Source organism: Panicum hallii, chromosome 4 (assembly GCF_002211085.1).
Source record: "Panicum hallii strain FIL2 chromosome 4, PHallii_v3.1, whole genome shotgun sequence".
In the NCBI taxonomy this organism is placed as follows: Eukaryota; Viridiplantae; Streptophyta; class Magnoliopsida; order Poales; family Poaceae; genus Panicum; species Panicum hallii.
The window spans coordinates 50,569,367-50,588,947 of NC_038045.1; the positions used below are offsets into that span (position 1 = coordinate 50,569,367).

Here is a 19,581-nt window from a genome sequence, read left to right on the forward strand (position 1 = left end):
CTCACGGTCCCACCAACTGGCAGGAAGCCGGCGATGGAGCAGCAATGCCTTCTGCTTTGACGGGCAACACGCCCACACAGCAACAAGGCTCGCTCCGTCGGCTCGCTCCGTCGGCATCGCGACCCATCTCCTCCTTTCGCTCCCCCAGCGCCTGCCGCTCTCCACGCGGTTGGCCCGTGCGCCGCCGTCCACGCTCCCCAACCTAGCTGCAACTCGAGTCCGGCTGGTGTGGCAGCACCCTCCCTTCCACGACTTCTGTTCTTTCTCTCGGCCTCAGTCTTCCTTTCCTAGCGGCGACGACAGGGCGAGTTGCGCTGCCCGTTGTTCGTCGAGCGACGAGCGCTTCGTCGGCGACAAACATCCGACGGGGGTATGCCTGCCTATTCCCCTCCTTTCCCATCCTGCTGCGCGAAATCAAACATCCAAACCCCTGACACATGGTATTTGTATTCGGATCTGACCATGATTTTACCTACTAAATTTGATCTTTTTGCAACAGTTATTGGGTGTACATGTGTACACGCATGTTCTATACTGGTTCCGTCCTGGTTGGCAAGTAGTCCTGAGTAAAACAAACTATGAAGAATGTAAGCCTTGCAATTCTTGGCCAGTTACCTAGGTTTGATGTACTGTATTTATAAATCAGCATGAATGCTTGATGCATTGCAAACTTGTGGCTTTATGCTCACCAGGTCTTACCACTAAGGCCGCTCATCAGGTCTTACCACTAAGGCCTTGTTTGTTTCCGGCTTATATAATCCACTTATGGATGGAAACAAGTCAAAATCCCATCCAAGCACTTTGATTATTTCTTGTTGAGTACACCGCCGGTTCTCGAACATGGTTGAAGGTGTCATCCTGGTACTTAAATTTTCAAAATGTACATTCAAATTCTTAAAAAACTTGCTAATCGCATCGCGTGAAGTTTAAATCATCACTTTAAGTCATAAAGTGGAAGTGTTTCAACTTACGTGGAACTTACACGTGTTTCAAATTTTATTTTTTAATTTTTCTGATCAACTCTTATATTTTCTATTTTTTCCTAACATTTTATTTTTATTTATGCTGAATATTTTCTTTTCCAATATTTCTTCCAAATTTTTCCGTTTTTATTTTCTGTTTTCTACAAATTTGGTCATATGAGTTTTTTTACAAATTTTTTATACAGATTTTTTATATTTAAATATATTTGTACAAATAATTTTTGGTATTTATTTCTATATGTATATAATTTTTCATTTAAATAAATTATATAATTTTTGATTTAGCTTGGATCTCGCGTGATGTGATTAACAAATTTAAGAACTTTTATTACCGAATGACACCCCGATAGAAGTTCAACGACCGATTATGTATTTTACTCATTTCTAGCATATTTGAAGCGAGCCCGTTTTTCCTCGCTTGCCCTCTCCTCCCTCTCGACCCCGACCCTGCCCATCTTCGTGCGCCGCCCTGTCTCTCGCCGCCGACGCCGCCTCCTGCCCTCTCCCTGCGCCGCCGCCACTGCTCCGGCCCTCCTCTCCCTGACCTCGACCTCCTCCTCTCCGCGCGCCGCCTGCCTGTCTCGCCGCCGACGCCTCCTCCTGCCCTGTCCCTGCGCGCTCCGGCCCTCCTCTCCCTGCGCCGCCGCCACTGCTCCGCCCTTGCCCTCTCCCTGCGTCGCCACTGCTCCGCAGCCGACGCCGCCCCTGCCCCCTTCCGCCGCCGCCGCCGCCGCACCTCCCTCCCGCCGTCGCCCCTGCTCTCCCCCGCCTGCCTCCAGATCCGCCGTGACCTTCACTCCCGTGACGTCGCCGGCCTCCGGATCCGCGCCATCCTGCCCTCCCCCTGCCTCCTGAGCCGCGCCGGCGCCCCTGCAGTTCACCTGACGCCGGCTACCTCTCCTTGCTGTGCGCCTGGCTCCCCTTTTGGCAGCTGTAAGTGGATGATTGTGTAGTTTTGATGCTATTAGTACCTTGTAGTGGATGTTTGTGTAGTAGATTATTTGCCATTTTATGTTTAGCTACTAGATGATTGTGTAGTGTATCTCTTGGTATATTTGTGACCTTAACTTACATTTGATATTATTGTAATATAATTATGTAGTCAAGATACTAAAAAAACCTAAGAATTTTTGACTTCTGCTCGTATTAAGTGAAAAAATGAGATGTCATCAGCCTCAGGGGTACTTCAGACATTTTACCACTCAACTTAGAGAATCGACTCAGAATAATCAGGATTGCCAAACACCCAGCTTATCTAGACAGCCAATTCTGTAGACAGCTGGCTTATTTCAGAATCTTGAGTCTCAGAAAAGCGAGGTCCATATAAGCGGAAACAAACATGGCCTAAGTTTTCTCCATCTTCTTGTATGTTAGGTGCCCCAATGTATTTCGCATTACACTGCTCTATCTCAGTTTACTTACTGTAGAACAGAAACGCCATCTTTAGCATTCACTGTTTTTCCCTTTCTTAAGCAGTACCCTGGCTAGCCCGTATCTCGTCATCTATTGCTTCAGCTGGCCACAAACATGATAAGAAAGTAACTGCTTCCTGCTAAAAAACACAATTTCATTAGAGTCGAGAAATGACGGGATTAGCTAAAAGGGAACACCATGCCAGTGAAAAAACTGTAGGTTGTACGATCATTACTATTCTTTTACCTGTAAGTTATCACTGAGCTGAGGGGAAAAAATGTTTACAATTTACTAACATTGAATGCGTTCTGAGAAGTGTGATGCTTGCATTAAACTTGTTCTGAAACTGCTGATGTATGCTTAAATTGCTTCAGGAATATACCATGGAGGTCAGACCGATGGTAGCTCTACGTGCTGCTCTAGTTGGTGGGATAGCAGCATTTGCGAAGATTGGTGGGGCGATGAAAGCTGCAGGAGGTGTCAAAATTGGTGCAGCTGCTGCGGCTGTGACAGCGGCAGCATCAGCTGCCATATCCGGAAAAGACACAAGCAAAGACACTTCGAAGGCAGAAACAAAATGATATAAATCATGGATTTGTGGAGAAGTATGAAATTGCTTCTCCAGAGGTCTAGAAGTGAAAGGATGGCCGCAGCCAATAAACTACAGGAGCAGTTTTTCATGCTCCATGTTTTTTTCAATCTTGGGAATAAGAATGACAGTGTTGAGTTTTCCCCAAATTATGGTACCCCCCATGCAATAGTTTTGTTTGCTCAATGTCATGAGCTACCTGTTACTCACACTGTATGCCTAACCTGATTTCTGCTGCCATATTGTGAGGGCAATGCATCGACTATGATCTGTTTGCACTATGCAGGTGGATCCTGAAGCTCTTTTGCAGTTTCCAAGTGTAAGATCCTAGTTATTTACATCAGGAATCCAGATCCCAGGATATGTACAACTGAAGTATCTCCAATTGTAGATTGTAGAATATTGTTAATGTAACTCTGCCTCTGGCTGTATCTCTTGTTTACTGGGCATGGCCCTTTTTTAATGGATGAGACAGTGCTGTTCAAATATCAAATGCAGAGTTGCAGACAACACAAAGCTGTAGCGATGCTTGGCAGACTGCCAGTAAAATGCAGAGCAATGGCTCCAACTCTTCTCCTTGAGACTTGCTCGCAGAATTTTACTGGGCCGACTCATGGGCCTCAATCCAGGTTGCCGATTTGTTTCAGCCCATTAACCAATTTCAGTCGCACACAGCACCGCTGCACGCTGGATTCCCTTTTCCGTTCTCGCGGCGGCCACCGTTCCCTCCCGCCGCTCCGCTTCCCGAAAATGGCTCCCCTCGAAGACCTCACCCGGGTGCTGGCCGAGCTCGCCGCGCGCCTCTCCCGGCCTCCCGCCGGCGGCGGCAATGCCTCCTACGGGGACGCCCTTTCGGCCTCCATCTCCTCCCTCGCCGCCACCCTCAACCCCAGCGGCGGCAGGGGCGGCGCCTCATCCGGAACCAGGGTTCTGGACGCCGCGCTCTCCCTCATGTGCTTCGACCCGCTAGAGGCAAGGCGACACCCTCGTCGTGTTCCCAGCTCGATTGTTCCCGCTGTTCATTTTAGCTAAACCCTCGTGCTGATGGAAGTGTGTGTGTGTGGGTACAGGTGAACAGGGCTCGCGTCGACTGCCTGGTCCGCACCCTCGTCTCCGCGCTCTCCGCGTCAGTCTCGTGCGGCGTGGTCCGGCCCGATGGGGGCGCTGGTGAGGAGATGCTCTGTGTTGGGAGCTCCGTCTCGCCAGGGGATTGCCGCGAGCTGCTCCGGTCGTGTGCAGCCCTTGTGCAGAAATTGGGGGATTCTGATGGTGAGGTTTTTTTTTACCAGGTTCTCGTCCGATGCGTTGCAATTAGGCTTGTTTGGTGTTACAGGAAATGCCCATCAATGTCGTGGTCACCAAACGACTAAAAGATAATGCGACATTCTTAGTGTTTATTGTGAGCAATTTTGCAGTTGAGATTTGAGAGATTAGCTTGTAAATGCTACGTTATCCCCTGTAGGTTGATTGTCTGTCTTATCTTAATCTGTCTTATCTTAATGTTGTCACTTATTACTTCTTTACTGCAGCTGGAAGGCATTCTTATGATCTGTTGTATGCTGTTGTGAAAATGGCGGTGTTGTCCCCTCACTACCAGAGTCTTTTCCCATTACCATATTATAAGGAAGAGGGAGAATGCGAATATGATGTTGGAAACGTTGCTGCGGAGTTAATAAACCATCCTTCCAATCATGCCCCTCCTACTGGTAACTCAATCCCACTGAGGTATGCCTGCATACTAGCAGCTATTACTTGTGGATCATCGTGTGCCACTGGTGAAAGATGTGTTGGTGTTGTACTTTCCTGTGCTGTATTATACGTACATTATTCCTTTGCTGCAAGTGTGTAGTAGGAATAAGAAAATATTTCCTCTGATTCCAAATGTAAGTCATTTAGGACATTGGCATGGTGTCCAATGTGTGACTATTGCTTTCCATGAAAATATGTTATTTCAGATAAAAAGAATTATAAATTGTGAATGTATTTGTAATGAGGGGCAATTTTATATATTGATGGTTAGAATTTTAAAAGTTTGACCAACCCCAGATCCTAAAACGACTTACATTTGGAATCCAAGGGAGTACTTTGTAAAATCCGCTCTTGAAAGCTTGGAGTTAAGTTTTTTGCTTACCGGATAATACTTCTGTGGTGTTGTTCGCCAGGATACCTCTCTACTTCTTTTTTATCTGTAGTACACTGACAGGCAATACCATCTTAATTATGCTTATGTGCATCTTGCTGCTGCTGCTGCTGCATGGACTTCAGAAAATCTTCTTTGCATTTCTTTACATAGTATACTGATTTAGTCACATATTTTGTATTTTTGTTTGTGGTAGGTTATTTTTATGGCATCTTGATCCATCAATTATTAAGGATGATCTGTCAGCGATGCTCCAGGAGGTAACTAGAAGGCCCTTACTTTGCATCAGAAAGGAATTACATAATCGGATGGAGTGGCGTATCATCATAATTTGCCTGGTTTGCTCCCCAACAATGTTTATGGAGATGGGATCATTATTGCACTTCTGGTTTCTAGCAACGTAAGTTCATACCCCAAACATTTGTATGCAATGCTCCATATTCTCATTAACACTAAGTTTGATGTGTCTCAGTCCATTGGCTTCTACAAGCACTTTATTTTTACAAATAATAAAACTGCTGAGCAGTAGATGACTGCTGGTAAACTCTGGCTCGCCACAATGTCCACCAAACAGATATCTAAGAAACCCTGGCATGACTAAGCTTAGGCGTGACAAAGTTAGGCAGTGGACCAAAACCAAACAGGTCGTGAGTTAAAATTTATCTCAGTAAATTGGTTTGGAACAGATGTCATGGTAAACCCTACTGAAATATCTCTTGCAGAGGTTGATCCCAAATTAATTTTAACCTTACACATTTGAAAGAAATAAAATTGATTGATATTTAATAATTTCTGTAGTATTGCTTCCTTTATGTCTAAATGATATTTTACCGATAACACTGTTATGGATGTTACATTTACACAGCTCTGTATACTTTCTGGATCAATTATACTATGGGCTCTTTGTTTAAGGGCCGGTTCTTGTAAAATCTATTTACTCATCCTTTATTTGTGCAGGGGTTTGGGTTCCGTATTAGAACTTCACAGTGCATTGGTATCTTCAGCATTAGACATTCTTCTCAAGCCAATGTCATGGGGAATATCCATAGAATTGGGACAGAAGTTCCCCTTTTCACATGCTTACTTCCCAAGCCAACATAGTGACTTGCTTGCGATACTAACTGGACCCTTATCATGTAAAGCCTTTTTGGACCTAGTTTCTTGTATCAATGCGTTGGTTCATTTGGATAACACAAGAAGCAGGTGCTCTTCCCCAAAAAACTCACAACTACAACCTGTAAAGGGATCGGTAAAATATAATTCTGCTTGGTATGTGTTTTTAAATACACAAGAAAGCTAGATGTTTTGGATTTTGTCTGACAGAAGTTAACTGCACCTGCTGCAACTGTATCTCTGCAGGTACATGATTATAAATTTCCCTTTCTGGTTCAATTTTGCAAGTGCTTTACTTTTCCACCGAGAAGGCTCACAAGATTATTTATCAGAAACATTATCCAAAGAGACACTTGCTGATTCTTTAAGTGATGTCAGTCTTGCTCAGAAGGCAGCCTTTTACCTTTCTTGGGTCCTATGCCCTTCTAATGATGATCAGTGCCAGATGCTAGCTAACAATATTTTGGAAATATCACATTCTTGGGCTAGGAACAACAAAAAGCACCCAAATATTACTGTAAATCATAGGAGGAAATTGCGAATACCCACAGCCATGGACTCAGAGAAACTCCATGTGCCAACCAACGCTGTAAGCACCCTGATTAAGGAATTTGATGATCGCTGTGTCAAATTTTGTAGCACAACTGCCTTTCCTCAAGTGCAAGCTGAAAAACTATCAGACTTCCATCCCTCATGCCATAATCTATTGCATCTGTTGATTCCGTTAGGAGTATTGCTTGTATCGTCTAGTTGTGTTAATGAGCAGAATTGCAACATGCTTCTGCACTACGCAAGCACTGGGCAGGTTCTGAAGTCAACTGAAGTGGAGACGAAAACAAAAGATCATGCTAGTAATGATGGTTTCTCGAGCAGCTGCAGTGGTACTGCTCAAAGATGGGCTTTGAGTGGTGCACATCTCATCTTTGGCTGGCTTGGTGCTGTTGAGGATATGTCCTCACTGATATTTGATTGTGAAGATAGATATCAGCATTTTGTTAATCAACTCAAAACCAAGACAGGCCCATACCTGCTCAAGTGTGTAACATTATTAGTTGAGATGCTGGATGATGCAGATCAAGATAGAGATTTTGCAATCGATCTTCATAATAGGTTGTTAAACTGGGATAAGAATGGGCAGGGCTGTGAGATATTTGGCGATGTTATCCTCAAAATGAATAAAAGGTTTAAAGTTACTTTGTAGCAGTGACCATGGATTTTTTGCATCTATTGAATATTTGAATGGGTCTAAATTGGTTGTCAATCTCCATTCTGATGGTAATGGTAATATGGTTGAAGGAAGCACAATACTCTGAACTGTTGAGTTGCACCGGATCCATTGCAGCTAATGATCATTTCCTTCCAGAATGGTAAGTCCTGTCCATCAAAAGAGTGCCATAAATCCTGAATTCCTGATCAGTTCAAGATAATGTAATTTAATAGTATATGCCAGTTATAGATAATTTAAAGTAATACCTGTAACACATACAAATATTGAAATATGTCATGGACAAGTAAGTGGTGAAATCAACTTTTCTCTTGGATATGTAGCTGCTGGCTCCAATCTGGAACTTTCCACTGTAATTTACCGTCAAGCTTGTACACTGCACCTTGTCGGCTATCTTTCTGATTACAATATCAAAGGATCGCTCTTACTTGGCCAACTTCTCTTGACATGCTTACTACAAATGGTACTTCTTGTTGCAATGTGGAAGCTTTGACCTGCTTTTACATGAACCAGGGTATCAAACTGTTTTTGAGGAACAAGTTATTTTACCTATTTTCTCTCTGAGCTATAGCTTATTTTCCATACCTGCATACATGCTTCAAAGTGACATCTAACGTCACACAGAGAGGACATAAGCCAAAATATCCTGGAGGACTCTTAATGTATTTGAGTCAAACATAACAGCGGAGACAAATTTGAGTTGATGCAGTTTTTTTAGTTGTGCCTTGCCAGACTGGAGAAATAGTTCTGGCAAGTTATGAGTTCCATGTCTTCACTACATCTTCGACTTTGCTATCCTGAAGTTGCATATGGTAGCTTAGAACTTTATGTTAAAGAACTTGAATTTTGTGCAGTTGCGGGTTAATGTCATTTAATGTGGACCTGATGCCTCTTTTTTTCTTCTCTGCCATGATCCCAGTAACTGTTGACATCTCCACAGATGCTGCACGGTGGTCTGAGTCATTGATTATGTGTCGGTCGGCCTCAACTGACAAGCAATTTAATAATTAAGCACTTGCTCAGTGTCATGAATGCTAGCTATTCTTTATAGTTAAGGTTTATCACGTGCTAAACTGCTAATTTTATTTTATGTGCTAGCATTCTCCACTTCTGATGAGTTGGTTTCTATTTTCACGGTTTCAGATTCACATGGCTTACTGCTACTTCAGAGTTCAGACGCCCTTTTACTGCAAAGTTGACTGGTCCCTGTTAAGAGGAAACATCAAGTAGGCGCATGATTGAGCTTCCATTCAATGCGTATTTCAGTCTACCAGGTTTTCATTTCTTCTGGCTGCACTCGGTGATACATCTTTGTGTTAAGAAATCTTTAACTGCTCTCCAGGAACAATGGAACCTGCTTGACATGTGAACTGAAGTATGGGCGGCATAATGTCTTCAGGTGCAGCATTCATTGCTCTGGTACGGGTTCTGGGAGAATTGTCAATTCTGCAACAGGGATGGTCTGCAGGTAACATGATCTTTTCCTTCCTGAGTTAATGCAAGCGAATGAATTGTGTTTCCTTGGGTCATGAGCGTTCATTTGACTGCTGGATTTGATATACACATGTACTTGTGTAGGCTGTTGCACTTACGGCACGTTCGTTTCTTAGGGTCTAAAGTTTAGACCTGTCACATCAAAGAGAATCTTATCATTTAGAAGTATTAAATAAAGTCTAATTACAAAACTAATTGCAGAACCCCAGGGCTAATTCGCGAGACGAATCTAATGAGGTATATTGGTCCATGATTAGCGGAAGATTACTGTAGCATCACTGTGGCAAATTATGGATTAATTAGGCTCATTAAATTTGTCTCGCGAATTAGATGGCGCACCCATCTGTGCAAAAAGTTTTATAAACAGATTTTATTTAATACAATTTGTCTCGCGAATTAGATGGCGCACCCATCTAAAACTTTTTGCACAGATGGGTGCGCCATCTAATTCGCGAGACAAATTTAATGAGCCTAATTAATCCATAATTTGCCACAGTGATGCTACAGTAATCTTCCGCTAATCATGGACCAATATACCTTATTAGATTCGTCTCGCGAATTAGCCCTGGGGTTCTGCAATTAGTTTTGTAATTAGACTTTATTTAATACTTCTAAATGACAAGATTCTTTTTGATGTGACCCCTCTAAACTTTAGACCCCAGAAAACGAACACACCCTTAGTCAGTTTATGGCTTGTTGGTAATAGTTTGTCGTTGGCTGCTGGTGTTGTTTGGCTCTTATACAAACTCAACTTCAAAGTGCAAGCAAACGAAAATACATATGTTATTAGTAAATATAGTATGCTATTGGATGAGAAGTTTCAGTCTATTTGCTGTTAGTTTCTTGCATACCTAAAATGTCATGGTCATATAATATATAAGTATTAATGCCCCCATAACATTGCTAGGAAGATAGAGCTCCTGCATTTGTGAGCTACTCCCTCCATTTGAAATTACAAATGCTTATTTTGTTTCGTTAGGACAATCCTTTGTGATTATGGTTTCGTGTTGCATTAATGAAATACTAATTGAGTAATTATTAGTTAAATCATCATCCTAACGAAATGGAATAGGTATTTTATATAGAAAAGGAAAATGGAGGGAGTACAATCATGATCACGAGGCCACGCCTCAATACTTTTTTATAACACATATACAAATTTATATATAGGAAAACACGTTGTATAACAATATTACTAAAGTGGTCGGACCGGCCGTGCAACCGCACAGGCTATTTAACAGTATACTGTAGTTTTCTCGGACGGAACAGGAAACCGATAAGCAGCAACACATGCATGCATGGTTATGGCCTACTGCCTTGTCGCTGCAGCACCTGCAGCTGCTGTGTAGTGCTCTAGTTTATTCACGCCATTACTAGGTGACCAGCTCGATGCCGGCTTCGACCATGGACTCCGCCATGAAGACGTTGGCCGCCTCCGACGGGTGGACGCCGTCGAAGAAGACGTAGCTGCTGGCGTTCCGGCACGTGCCGGCCGTCGTCGGGTTGCAGAGGTACACCCTCGTCTTCGCCGTCCCCGTCCGGCAGCACGTCCCCCTCGCGTCGGCGAAGCCTAAGAATAAGGTCCAACCACGCAATCGTATATGGTTATCAAGTTCCAGCACGCGTGGGAATCTTCACATCGTAATTTTTCTTTTTGTTTTCTATGAATCCAGCACGAGTACCTTGCTCCACCGGCGCTTCGGCAAGCTTCCGGAGGGGCGTGTAGATGTCGAAGACGGCGATCTTGAGGTCAGCGTGCCGCCCCTTGAGCGCCTCGACGGTGGCGTTCAGCTTCCCGTTGAAGGTCTCGGCGTCGCGGTTGAGCCTGGCCACGCACGCGCCGCGGCCCTCGCCGTACAGCCTGATGGACGCCGGGAAGCACCCCAGCGGCGGCATGGACGTGACGCCAATCCGCCGCGCCCCCAGCTTATACAACTTCTCGGCGAAGCCGGAGAAGATGCTGACGAGGAGGTCGCAGTACCGGCCGACGTCGTAGCGGCGGGACAGGGAGGCGTTGTGGTAGTAGTTCTGGAGGAAGTCGCCGGTGCCCGTGCTGACGACGTACAGCGCGCCTGTGAGGATGGAGCGCGCCGTGGCGCGCCCGGCCACCGCAGCCAGCTTGGACTGGTACTCCTTGTAGTACTCGAGCTGCTGGGTCAGCGTGATCGCGTCCTGCACGTGTGCTCAAGTAGTAGCACAAGTACTTGCTGCTGTCAGTTGTCACAGTCCCATCGTGCAAAATCTTGTGCTGCTAAAAATGGTTGCTGTACGGACCCAAAGCCTTTTAGTCTATATGTAGCAACATGCTGACATGGAGAGCTGAGCTTATGGTACTTACATACATGGCCGCCGTGTCGTCGTGGTAGCTGGACGCCGCCGAGGCGAAGTTGGCGCCGATGAGCAGGTTCTTCCCCGACGCCTGCGGGCTGAGGTACGGCGGCGCGTAGCTCTCGAAACCCAGCGTGTCAGCTGCAACCACACGCGCGCGGTCATCGTCAGGCGTTCGTCACGGCCGCCGGCCGGAGCATCCATGTGTGTATGTGTGTGGCAGCGCATCGCAAACCAACCGGTGATGTCGGTGACGATCTTGCCGTCGGAGAACCGGCCGGTGGGCTGGTGGCGCGCGAAGCTCTGCCCGTACGGCGCGTAGTCGGCCTTGAACACCGCGCGGGGGAGGTAGTTGTTGTTGCCGACGTCGACGGTCGAGTCGCCGAAGGAGATGACCGCCGGCACGAGCGGCTGCGCCTGGGCGCCGCCGCCGCCGCCCATCGCCGATGCCGCGAGCAGGAACAGGGCCAGCGGCGCTGCCGTGGACGCCATGCTACTAGCTCTTCTGGCTCGTCTGCACTGCATCCGTGGCTGACATACTGGCCTGTCAAGATACTTATAATATGCGAGTTAGCATAGTACTACATGGTACGACGCGTCCACGTCGATGTAGCTCGCGGTTGGGCGTGGAATTGAAGGCGTCGTCCAAGCTGTACCGACGGGAGCCCTGATTATGCACGTCTTTTTATACCGTTAATGCATCTGTTCCTAGTACTGTAGGCTATGAAATGAAGTTCGTAATGCCATTTCTTTGTGACAGCAGCTGTTATCTGCCAACTGATGACATGATTATTTTGAAATGTAGCACGCGCACCCCTAAAAACACACTCATGGAAACCCTACTTATTTTTTTTTGAAAGAAATGTAGAGCCCACTTATACCAGCTGATCTTGAGATTATCAAAATCGCATACGTCTTGCGGTTGATAGGCATGTCGCCTGCTACTTAAGAAAAAATAGCTATAAGTGTGAGCACATAATTGAAAAACTATCTATAATGGACAGGTTACTCAAACAAAAGGGAAAAAGAAATCTGACCGACGGAGCTACCTGATGGCACGAACTGAAAGCGCGAGGCTTATGATTAACGGTTGGTGATAGTGATACCCTCGACAGATAGTACCTGCAGTTATTTGGAGCCATCGACCTCTGTTTGTTGATAGAAAGGTTTGGGTTCAAGAGCATCTCCAGCGATGGTTTTCAAAACAGACTCTCTTCTACCTTTTTAGCAAGGGCTCCTTCTATTTCTTAAAGGCTAGCTTTTAACTTTAACTCTAGCAATAGTCTCTAAATCTCACCATCTTCTTTTAATATAAAGGGTGGGACCTATTTATCAGTGGATAGGGGGCTCCCTGGACACTCTCTAAGAATAGAGGGTGGAGGAAGAGATTTATAGACCTTTCCAAAATGGAGGCTTTAGTAGAGAGTCTACTGGAGTATTTTTTATTCCACCCTCCAAATTTAAGATGATGACTTATTTAGAGGCTTATTTAGAGGGTTTGCTGGAGTCGCTCTAAGGAGGAATAGTCACAAGCGCAGATGTTGATGTCGCAAATCACAAATGTTTTCAGAGGATGACAACAATTTAGAAAGATCCTATGTAAAGGTCACTCACTCACTGCCTTAGTGATTTAATATGGCAAAATAGGCATATTCATACCTCAAATATTGTCCGAGGGTCAAGTTGGTTCCTCAACCCTTAGCTTTTAATTTGATCAATTTAGTCCTCCAACTTCTAGTTTCGGATCAATCTCGTCCCTTTCCCTAGTTGGTTGTCCATATTAGCAGGCCACATCATTCTAGACATATTTTTCGCTGACTCATCACTAGCAAATGTCATATATAAATTTCATATATGTCTCCTCCACCTATTACAAGATCACTCAAATTCCATCCACTTTATTCCCTCTCATCTTGCAATCAGCCTAACATTGAGTAAATTGGAGAGCAAACCATATTTTCAGAGAAAATAAAGGATCAGTGGTGGCCTCAACAATAGATGTAGGAGAGAGAGGATGCAAACAAAAACAAAAGGTATATAGAATATTTTGGTATTGATATTTTCACGCAAAACACTCCTGATGTGGCATGCCAACGTGGACGGCCACCTAGGATGAGGTACACGATTAACCCGAAGACAAAAGCTTGAGGATTAAATTGGTCCAATTTAAAGTTGAGGAACGAATCTGACACTCAGGTGATAGTTGAGGGACGAAAATAGCCATTTAATATCTTCCTCATCTTGCGCTTGTTCATACGTTGTCTATCCAACAATCTCAGCAAATTGCTTGATGCCCAGCCCAAAACAACAATTGCATACAAGTGCCTATCGGGAGAATGGCGCTAGGACTGCCGTGGATGGCCGTGCGCTCGCGCCAGCTCGGAGATGGGCGGAGCCGGCGTCTACGGCGCCCTTGCCGCAGTCCAGCAGACTCCAGACGACGAGATCGAGCGATCTATGGGCCGCGTCGTGCCGTCTCACATGTTCGCGGGAGTCTTCATGAATGGAAGGGCTTTTGAGTGTAGTGGCCCGTCGCAGCGTGCAATGGGCCTATACGCCCTCGCGCAAGCTAGCAGTGGCCCGTGCCAGCGAACGGCGTTTCCGCCATGGATGGAGACGTCCCTAGTGAAGATATACTTTGTGGTATATAACACTTGTCAGAATCAGACGATATATACCACCAGAAAAGGATCAGATTAAAACTCAATAGCCACCTATTCTGGTTAGTGATCTCACCGTAGCACCGGGAAATAGATCATAGCATCATGCATATAGAAATGTAGGAGGAGAACCACAAAATTCGGTTACAGCAACCATGATGATATGAAAGTTGAAAGGAGAGAATGCAAGCATTCAGGTCAAACAAATGGCTGTAACTCCATCGTCGACGAGCTTATTACATGAAGAAGAGAAGCATTGCGAAAAAAAGGGATAAATCTGAACTTAATATAGAGCTAACTGAACTTGCTTGTTGAAATTTGTTCTGAATGGACAATAAAATACTAAAATAACTTAAGACTTTTGCTAAATATCTGTCAACAGATTTTCTTCCAAAAATCTGTCGAATTCTGGTTCGTTTTGTTAACGGGTGCCGCCGCCATCGTCCGAATCCACAAATCTGGTGAATATTTTGAAAACCGCGCGCTTTGTATTCCCGCAGTCTCCTTGTTTTTTCCCCAATGATATTTTGGCCCTGTTCGTTTCCTACCCTCTAAACTTTAGACCCATCACATCAAAGAGAATCTTGCTATTTAGAAGTATTAAATAAAATCTGTTTATAAAACTTTTTGCACAGCTGGGTGCTAATTCGCGAGACAAATTTAATGAGCCTAATTAATCCATAATCTGGCACAGTGATGCTACAGTAATCATCCACTAATCATGGACTAATATACCTCATTAGATTCGTCTCGCGAATTAGCACTGGGATTCTGCAATTAGTTTTGTAATTAGACTTTATTTAATACTTCTAAATGACAAGATTCTCTTTAATGTGACCCCTCTAAAATTTAGACCCCAGGAAACGAACACCCACTTTATCTCTTTCTCCAATCCTCCGGAGCCATCCCCTTCCTCCTCCTACCTCAATCAACTGAAAGGAGCAGCTGCTTGTGTCGCCGGCAACGACGCAGCCATCTTTGGGAAGCGAAGGAACGGCAGCGCGCGTCTCTCCGGCTTCCCCTCCACCCCCGGTACCAGCCCCTCGCCCTCCCCTGCCCAGTGCCCACTTTCGCGGCAGCGCGCTCCCTTTCCACTCCCCTTTTTTCCAAGGAGCATCCGAGGATTTGTTTTCACTGATTCGTGTTACCATTTCCACTGCTTTGATTTGTGTGATCTGTTCTTTTTTTTATGAATCCAGGCTGCTCGTGGTCGCTGTTCGTCCTCCCCTCTCCGTCTGCCCTCTCTATCCGCCCTCTCTATCTGCATGTTCATTCTCTGTGATTTTATTAGATTTCCATTTGATTTTTGGTGCGAGCCATAGAACTAGTTGGTACTTGATCTATTCGATTCTTCGTGCGATTTGATGTTTCATTGTGTTTGTGTGTTGTTTGGCGCAGGTGTCATATTTGGAGACAGTGCTTGAGTAGAAATAGCGGCTGGGACAGGGTCCTGCAGTGCTCGCTGCAGGGGCGTGCCCTCTGGTACTGCTTCTCCAAGTTTCTTCAACCCAATTACCAATGTAAGTAGCTTCTGAATATTTCTGAACGTGCCCCTTAAGTATTCAGATGTGACTATGCTCTCGGACTATGATGTGCAAGCTCTGAATGTTTCTACAGGATCTCGTATCTTGATCCTGTATCTATTTGTTTGATGGTTGCTACTAAATGTTCATTCATCTCAGCTTATTACCTGTTCATAATTAAGATTTTTAACGAACTGTTCACTTTAGATATGGTAACACTTCTTTTTTTTTCCCCGATCTATATTCTGATGTTCTTCTTCAGTATAAACTCTCATGTTTGAGCTACGAAAAACAAACATATTTTTGCTACTGTACCTCTGAATCTCTTTTGTATGTGTGATAGCATGTCAATTCTTATGGTGCCCCCACCCCCCACCAAAGTGATTCTGCTTTGCAATATGAATATGTTTGCATCAAGTGATAGTTTATATTTTTAGATCATCATAGATCATCAGGTTCTTTTTTGTGTTGTATGCAGGCTTTTCGTGGTCACCATTCACCCTATCTGCTCCAACTGCCCTCCCCATCTGCAGCTCGTGTTTGCCGATCAGATGCTCTAAAAAAACTTTGAAAGTATATAGCTTCTTACTTTATCTTAAGTAATATTATGTGCTTTCGGTGCCTTCTGCCGCAAGTTTTGATTTGTTTTTTGTGATAGGTTATTCTAAAAGAATCTCTTAATGTATGTAGATTTTGACTTAGATCTCAAATAATTTTTACAATCCTTTTTGTTACTATATCCATGCGTCTACTTTGAGTCTCTCCTCTCCTCTTCTCTAACTGAGCTCAATTTGTCTCACAGCCCCGTCAAGGATCCCCTTGACTGCAACTAGACTTCAATTAACCAAGCGTGCCCCTGCAATTCCGCTCCCAAGTCAGATTTCAACATTTTGTTGGTTTTTATTTCTGCAGCTTGCTGTTTTGTTCCTTCCATGCAGCTTCGAGTGTGTCACAACTCTGAGATCATATTTTTGTCCTAGCCAACTGCAGAAGCTGCGCGCAGCAGGCGCAACAACAACTTCATTGTGTCTGTTAATTTGCCTTCTCTCACTAATTCAGAGTATATTGTGAATTTTTCTTCTCTCGGCAGCTAGTGTTTCTGTACTTTTGAATGACGATATGAATAAAGCTGCAGCTCATCTCTCTAGCATGGATTGTTTCTATCGGCTATTTGTCTCATGCAGGAAAATTGAGATAATCATCTTATGTATTTTTTGACTCTTGATTAGTTAATTTTCTTTTATGCATGTGTGGCCGGTAGCAGCACTTTTGATATTGCTTTTGTTCTGTTCACTTTGCTTTTTGTGGGTCTGAATCTTGCTTTTGTTTTGGCGAATTTCAGTACAGTACCTACTTGTTTTGGCGAATTTTAGTACAGTACCTACTATCCAATCCTTGCAAGAGTATGTACAATTTGTTTACTTGTTTAGCATAGTTTTGGCCTTTAGCGCTAATCATGTGCCTTGGTTACTGTTAGTTCAATTGGCTAATCATGTGCACCATACCAAATTTATTTTTGTTGCTGTCATTTTGCTATCAGCCGGGTGCACCAAAAATTTATCATTTGATTCCTATCTGTTGGTTGCTATCTGAATTTTCCTAACTTTGTAGGTTCTGAATTTTCCTATCATGTTTTTTGAGGTGTTTCATCATCACATTTGTGTTTTCTATTTTTAAAAATAGTCGCTTTTTATGTACTAATGAACACTTGAATAATTGGTTCAACTCTAATATATTAGCTTGTAATAAATCTGTTGTTTTTTACAATATCTTTATATTTATAGACCTCTTTATTATCTATGCATTTGATTTGTTTTTATTGATTGTTCGTATAACTAATATTTTTTGTTGCTTTAAATTATTTTTAGATGGCTTCTCGAGATTGTACATCGATAAGGAGTGAGAATAGCTATGATTATTGTGATGATGACATGGTGGTAAGTTATTCATGATTATAAGCCTGGTGAAGCTGTCTTTGAGTTCTATAAGAAGAGGTATTTCGTTTGTAATTTTTTTTATTTTGTTGTTTGTGGTTTTTGTAATAGTAATATGTATATGCCTATAGTTGAGTTATCTACATTGTGGGAGTCATTTTGTTTTGCTTTATTATTCTAGAAAATTAAGCAACTAAAGAGCATGCTTACTCCAGCTGAGTTGAACGTTATTGTGAATGATATGGGCTATCTTTATTTTAGTAGTTTGTGTAGCTTTTAATAGTTTTTACGCAGAAGCTGTAATCTGTATTTGGTTGTATGTAATTAGTTCCTTTGAAGAGAAATAAAAGATGTATAATTTGTTTTTTATAATCCTTGTCGGATCAGGTTGCATGTGCCACCCGTTAATCGTTGTTTGTCCTATTAAGAAATTGACAGATATGATATGCCTAAATCTGTCAGATTTCTTTTGGTTACGTATCAGCGTACGACTGGTGCAAAAATTGACAGATTTTAACCGGTAGAATCTGTCGACAGACAACTAAACATACCCATAACTTAATTAAGGTGACTAACATAAGCAACGAAATAAACTTAAGCCAAGCAAGGCTTCCAGCTAGAAGTACACAAATACGAGAATCCTGAAACAACAAAGCACGCCATGGTGGATGGAATCCGGATCACACAGCTCCGGAAGGGAAAAACCATGTCGGACACCCCTGGGCAGCACGCCGCACCACTGTCGTCTCCGGCAGCAGCGGCGTGACCATACGAGTCCTCATGTCGAACACGCCGGAGTCTCGGAGAGGATCCGGAGGAGGACCCCGGCAAGTTCTGGCGTAGTCGCACGTGAAGTAGATGCAGTCCTCCGGAGGTAGACCGCATTCCGCTGCAGGGACGGACTTGGAGTAGGCGCCGATGAAGAGCGCCTGGCCTGCCAAGGAGCTGAGCCTCCTCCATTGGCGACAGGAGTTGCTGGTCAGGTCGACCTCGAACACCTCGAACGAGAGAGTGCGCCCGTGCTGCAGTGCGTCGCGCTCCGGCAGGGGGAGCAGGACACCAACCCTCCGGACCACGAGCAGCAGCCTACCGGCAGACTCAACTAGGTATTCCCAAGAGGGGCAGAAGTACCTCCCATCATATGGATCAGCAATGGTTAGGTTGCAGATGTTGTCAGATATGCATCTGATGGATGAGATCTTTGGCTGACATCTGTGCTTCTGAACAATCTCAAGGACGATGAGCTTCCCGGAAATGAGGGCATACAGCTTCACATCGAAGAAGGCAACGTCGTAGATGTGGTCACAGTTGTTCTTCCTCAGTTTGTCAGTGGCACCCGGGGGCTGGCAGATGCAGATCCCGCTGCGGCGAGAGCCGTCTACGATCATTGCAGCTAGTAGGGAATCCGGCGACGCATCCAGGGATGATGGCCCAACAAACTTCAAGAACACTGGTTGCTCTGCAGGGTTCCCCATTTCATGAGGCCAGATAGTGGCTAGCTTAGGAAGCTGCAGCATAGTCTTGGAGAAAGGGTTCATCAACGAGCACCCGCCATCACTGTGCACGAGGAAGAGCCAGTTGTCGAAGGATCCATGGCAACGAGCATCACCTGGTACTGGCATGCGGTGAACTTCACCACCCGGGAAGCTGAGGAATGTACCATCAAGGAGGGACAGCCATGGAAGCGGTGGGGGCAGGAGGTGCAGCTGAGCATTGTTGCGCCATGACCGGCACACTGCTCGCACCCGAACACGATCAGCAAGGGAGGGGACTCGCTTGAGGACGAGGCCCAGAAGTTCTGGCCGGAGGTCTGACCAAGATGAAGATTGTGGAGCAGCCATCACGCAGGATTGCAGGCCTGAGAGAAAAATGACATAGGGTTCAGAGTAAACAAAAAAAAATGGTAGTAATTGAGTCTCAGATGGTGGGATGTGCGAATGAGCGCTACTCTCTACCCACTGAAGGTCTTATTGGGCTCATAATTTGGCAATTTTAGTTTTCTTGATAAAAATATACTCCTACAAAGTACAAACTTCGTAAGTTTATTTAACATAAATGATGGTAATTTTCTCAAAACTAGTTTCAGTAGTAGATGCTTATGATATGACATAACTAGTTCCTTACAGGATATCCTCTGCTTCGTTCAGAATTTGCAGCATTTCATTGAAGCTCTTATATT

General features: G+C 44.4%; 3 protein-coding genes and 2 long non-coding RNA genes across 7 annotated transcripts; 3 read left to right on the top strand and 2 right to left on the bottom strand.

Annotated features, from left to right (window-relative positions):
- The first annotated feature begins 1,318 nt into the window (after nt 1-1,318).
- On the top strand, nt 1,319-3,328 carry LOC112888393. The gene is made up of 2 exons (XR_003227809.1): nt 1,319-1,916; nt 2,771-3,328. It is a non-coding gene; the product is annotated as an uncharacterized LOC112888393 (long non-coding RNA).
- Nucleotides 3,329-3,699: 371 nt separating this feature from the next.
- On the top strand, nt 3,700-7,443 carry LOC112888491. The gene is made up of 6 exons (XM_025954712.1): nt 3,700-3,957; nt 4,056-4,254; nt 4,515-4,710; nt 5,322-5,525; nt 6,083-6,394; nt 6,485-7,443. Exons 1-6 carry the CDS (start codon nt 3,736-3,738, stop codon nt 7,437-7,439), a joined length of 2,088 nt encoding a protein of 695 aa, XP_025810497.1. The 5' UTR covers nt 3,700-3,735; the 3' UTR covers nt 7,440-7,443.
- A 2,218-nt stretch (nt 7,444-9,661) lies between these two features.
- On the bottom strand, nt 9,662-11,799 carry LOC112888493 (GDSL esterase/lipase APG-like). Its single transcript, XM_025954713.1, has 4 exons — nt 11,525-11,799; nt 11,296-11,426; nt 10,640-11,129; nt 9,662-10,527 (listed from the first exon to the last, which is right to left on the bottom strand). Exons 1-4 carry the CDS (start codon nt 11,775-11,777, stop codon nt 10,331-10,333), a joined length of 1,071 nt encoding a protein of 356 aa, XP_025810498.1. The 5' UTR covers nt 11,778-11,799; the 3' UTR covers nt 9,662-10,330.
- A 3,027-nt stretch (nt 11,800-14,826) lies between these two features.
- Nucleotides 14,827-17,771, top strand: LOC112888412. Of its 3 annotated transcripts, none has more exons than XR_003227814.1 (3): nt 14,827-15,465; nt 15,947-16,041; nt 16,271-17,771. It is a non-coding gene; the product is annotated as an uncharacterized LOC112888412 (long non-coding RNA). The 3 variants fall into 3 exon arrangements; XR_003227813.1 differs by having other exon boundaries at nt 14,830-14,977; nt 15,145-15,465; nt 15,947-17,771; XR_003227812.1 differs by having other exon boundaries at nt 15,947-17,771.
- A 311-nt stretch (nt 17,772-18,082) lies between these two features.
- LOC112890635 lies at nt 18,083-19,243 on the bottom strand. The gene has a single exon (XM_025957488.1). The coding sequence runs from the start codon at nt 19,241-19,243 to the stop codon at nt 18,083-18,085; it is 1,161 nt and encodes a 386-aa protein (XP_025813273.1).
- Nucleotides 19,244-19,581: the final 338 nt, after the last annotated feature.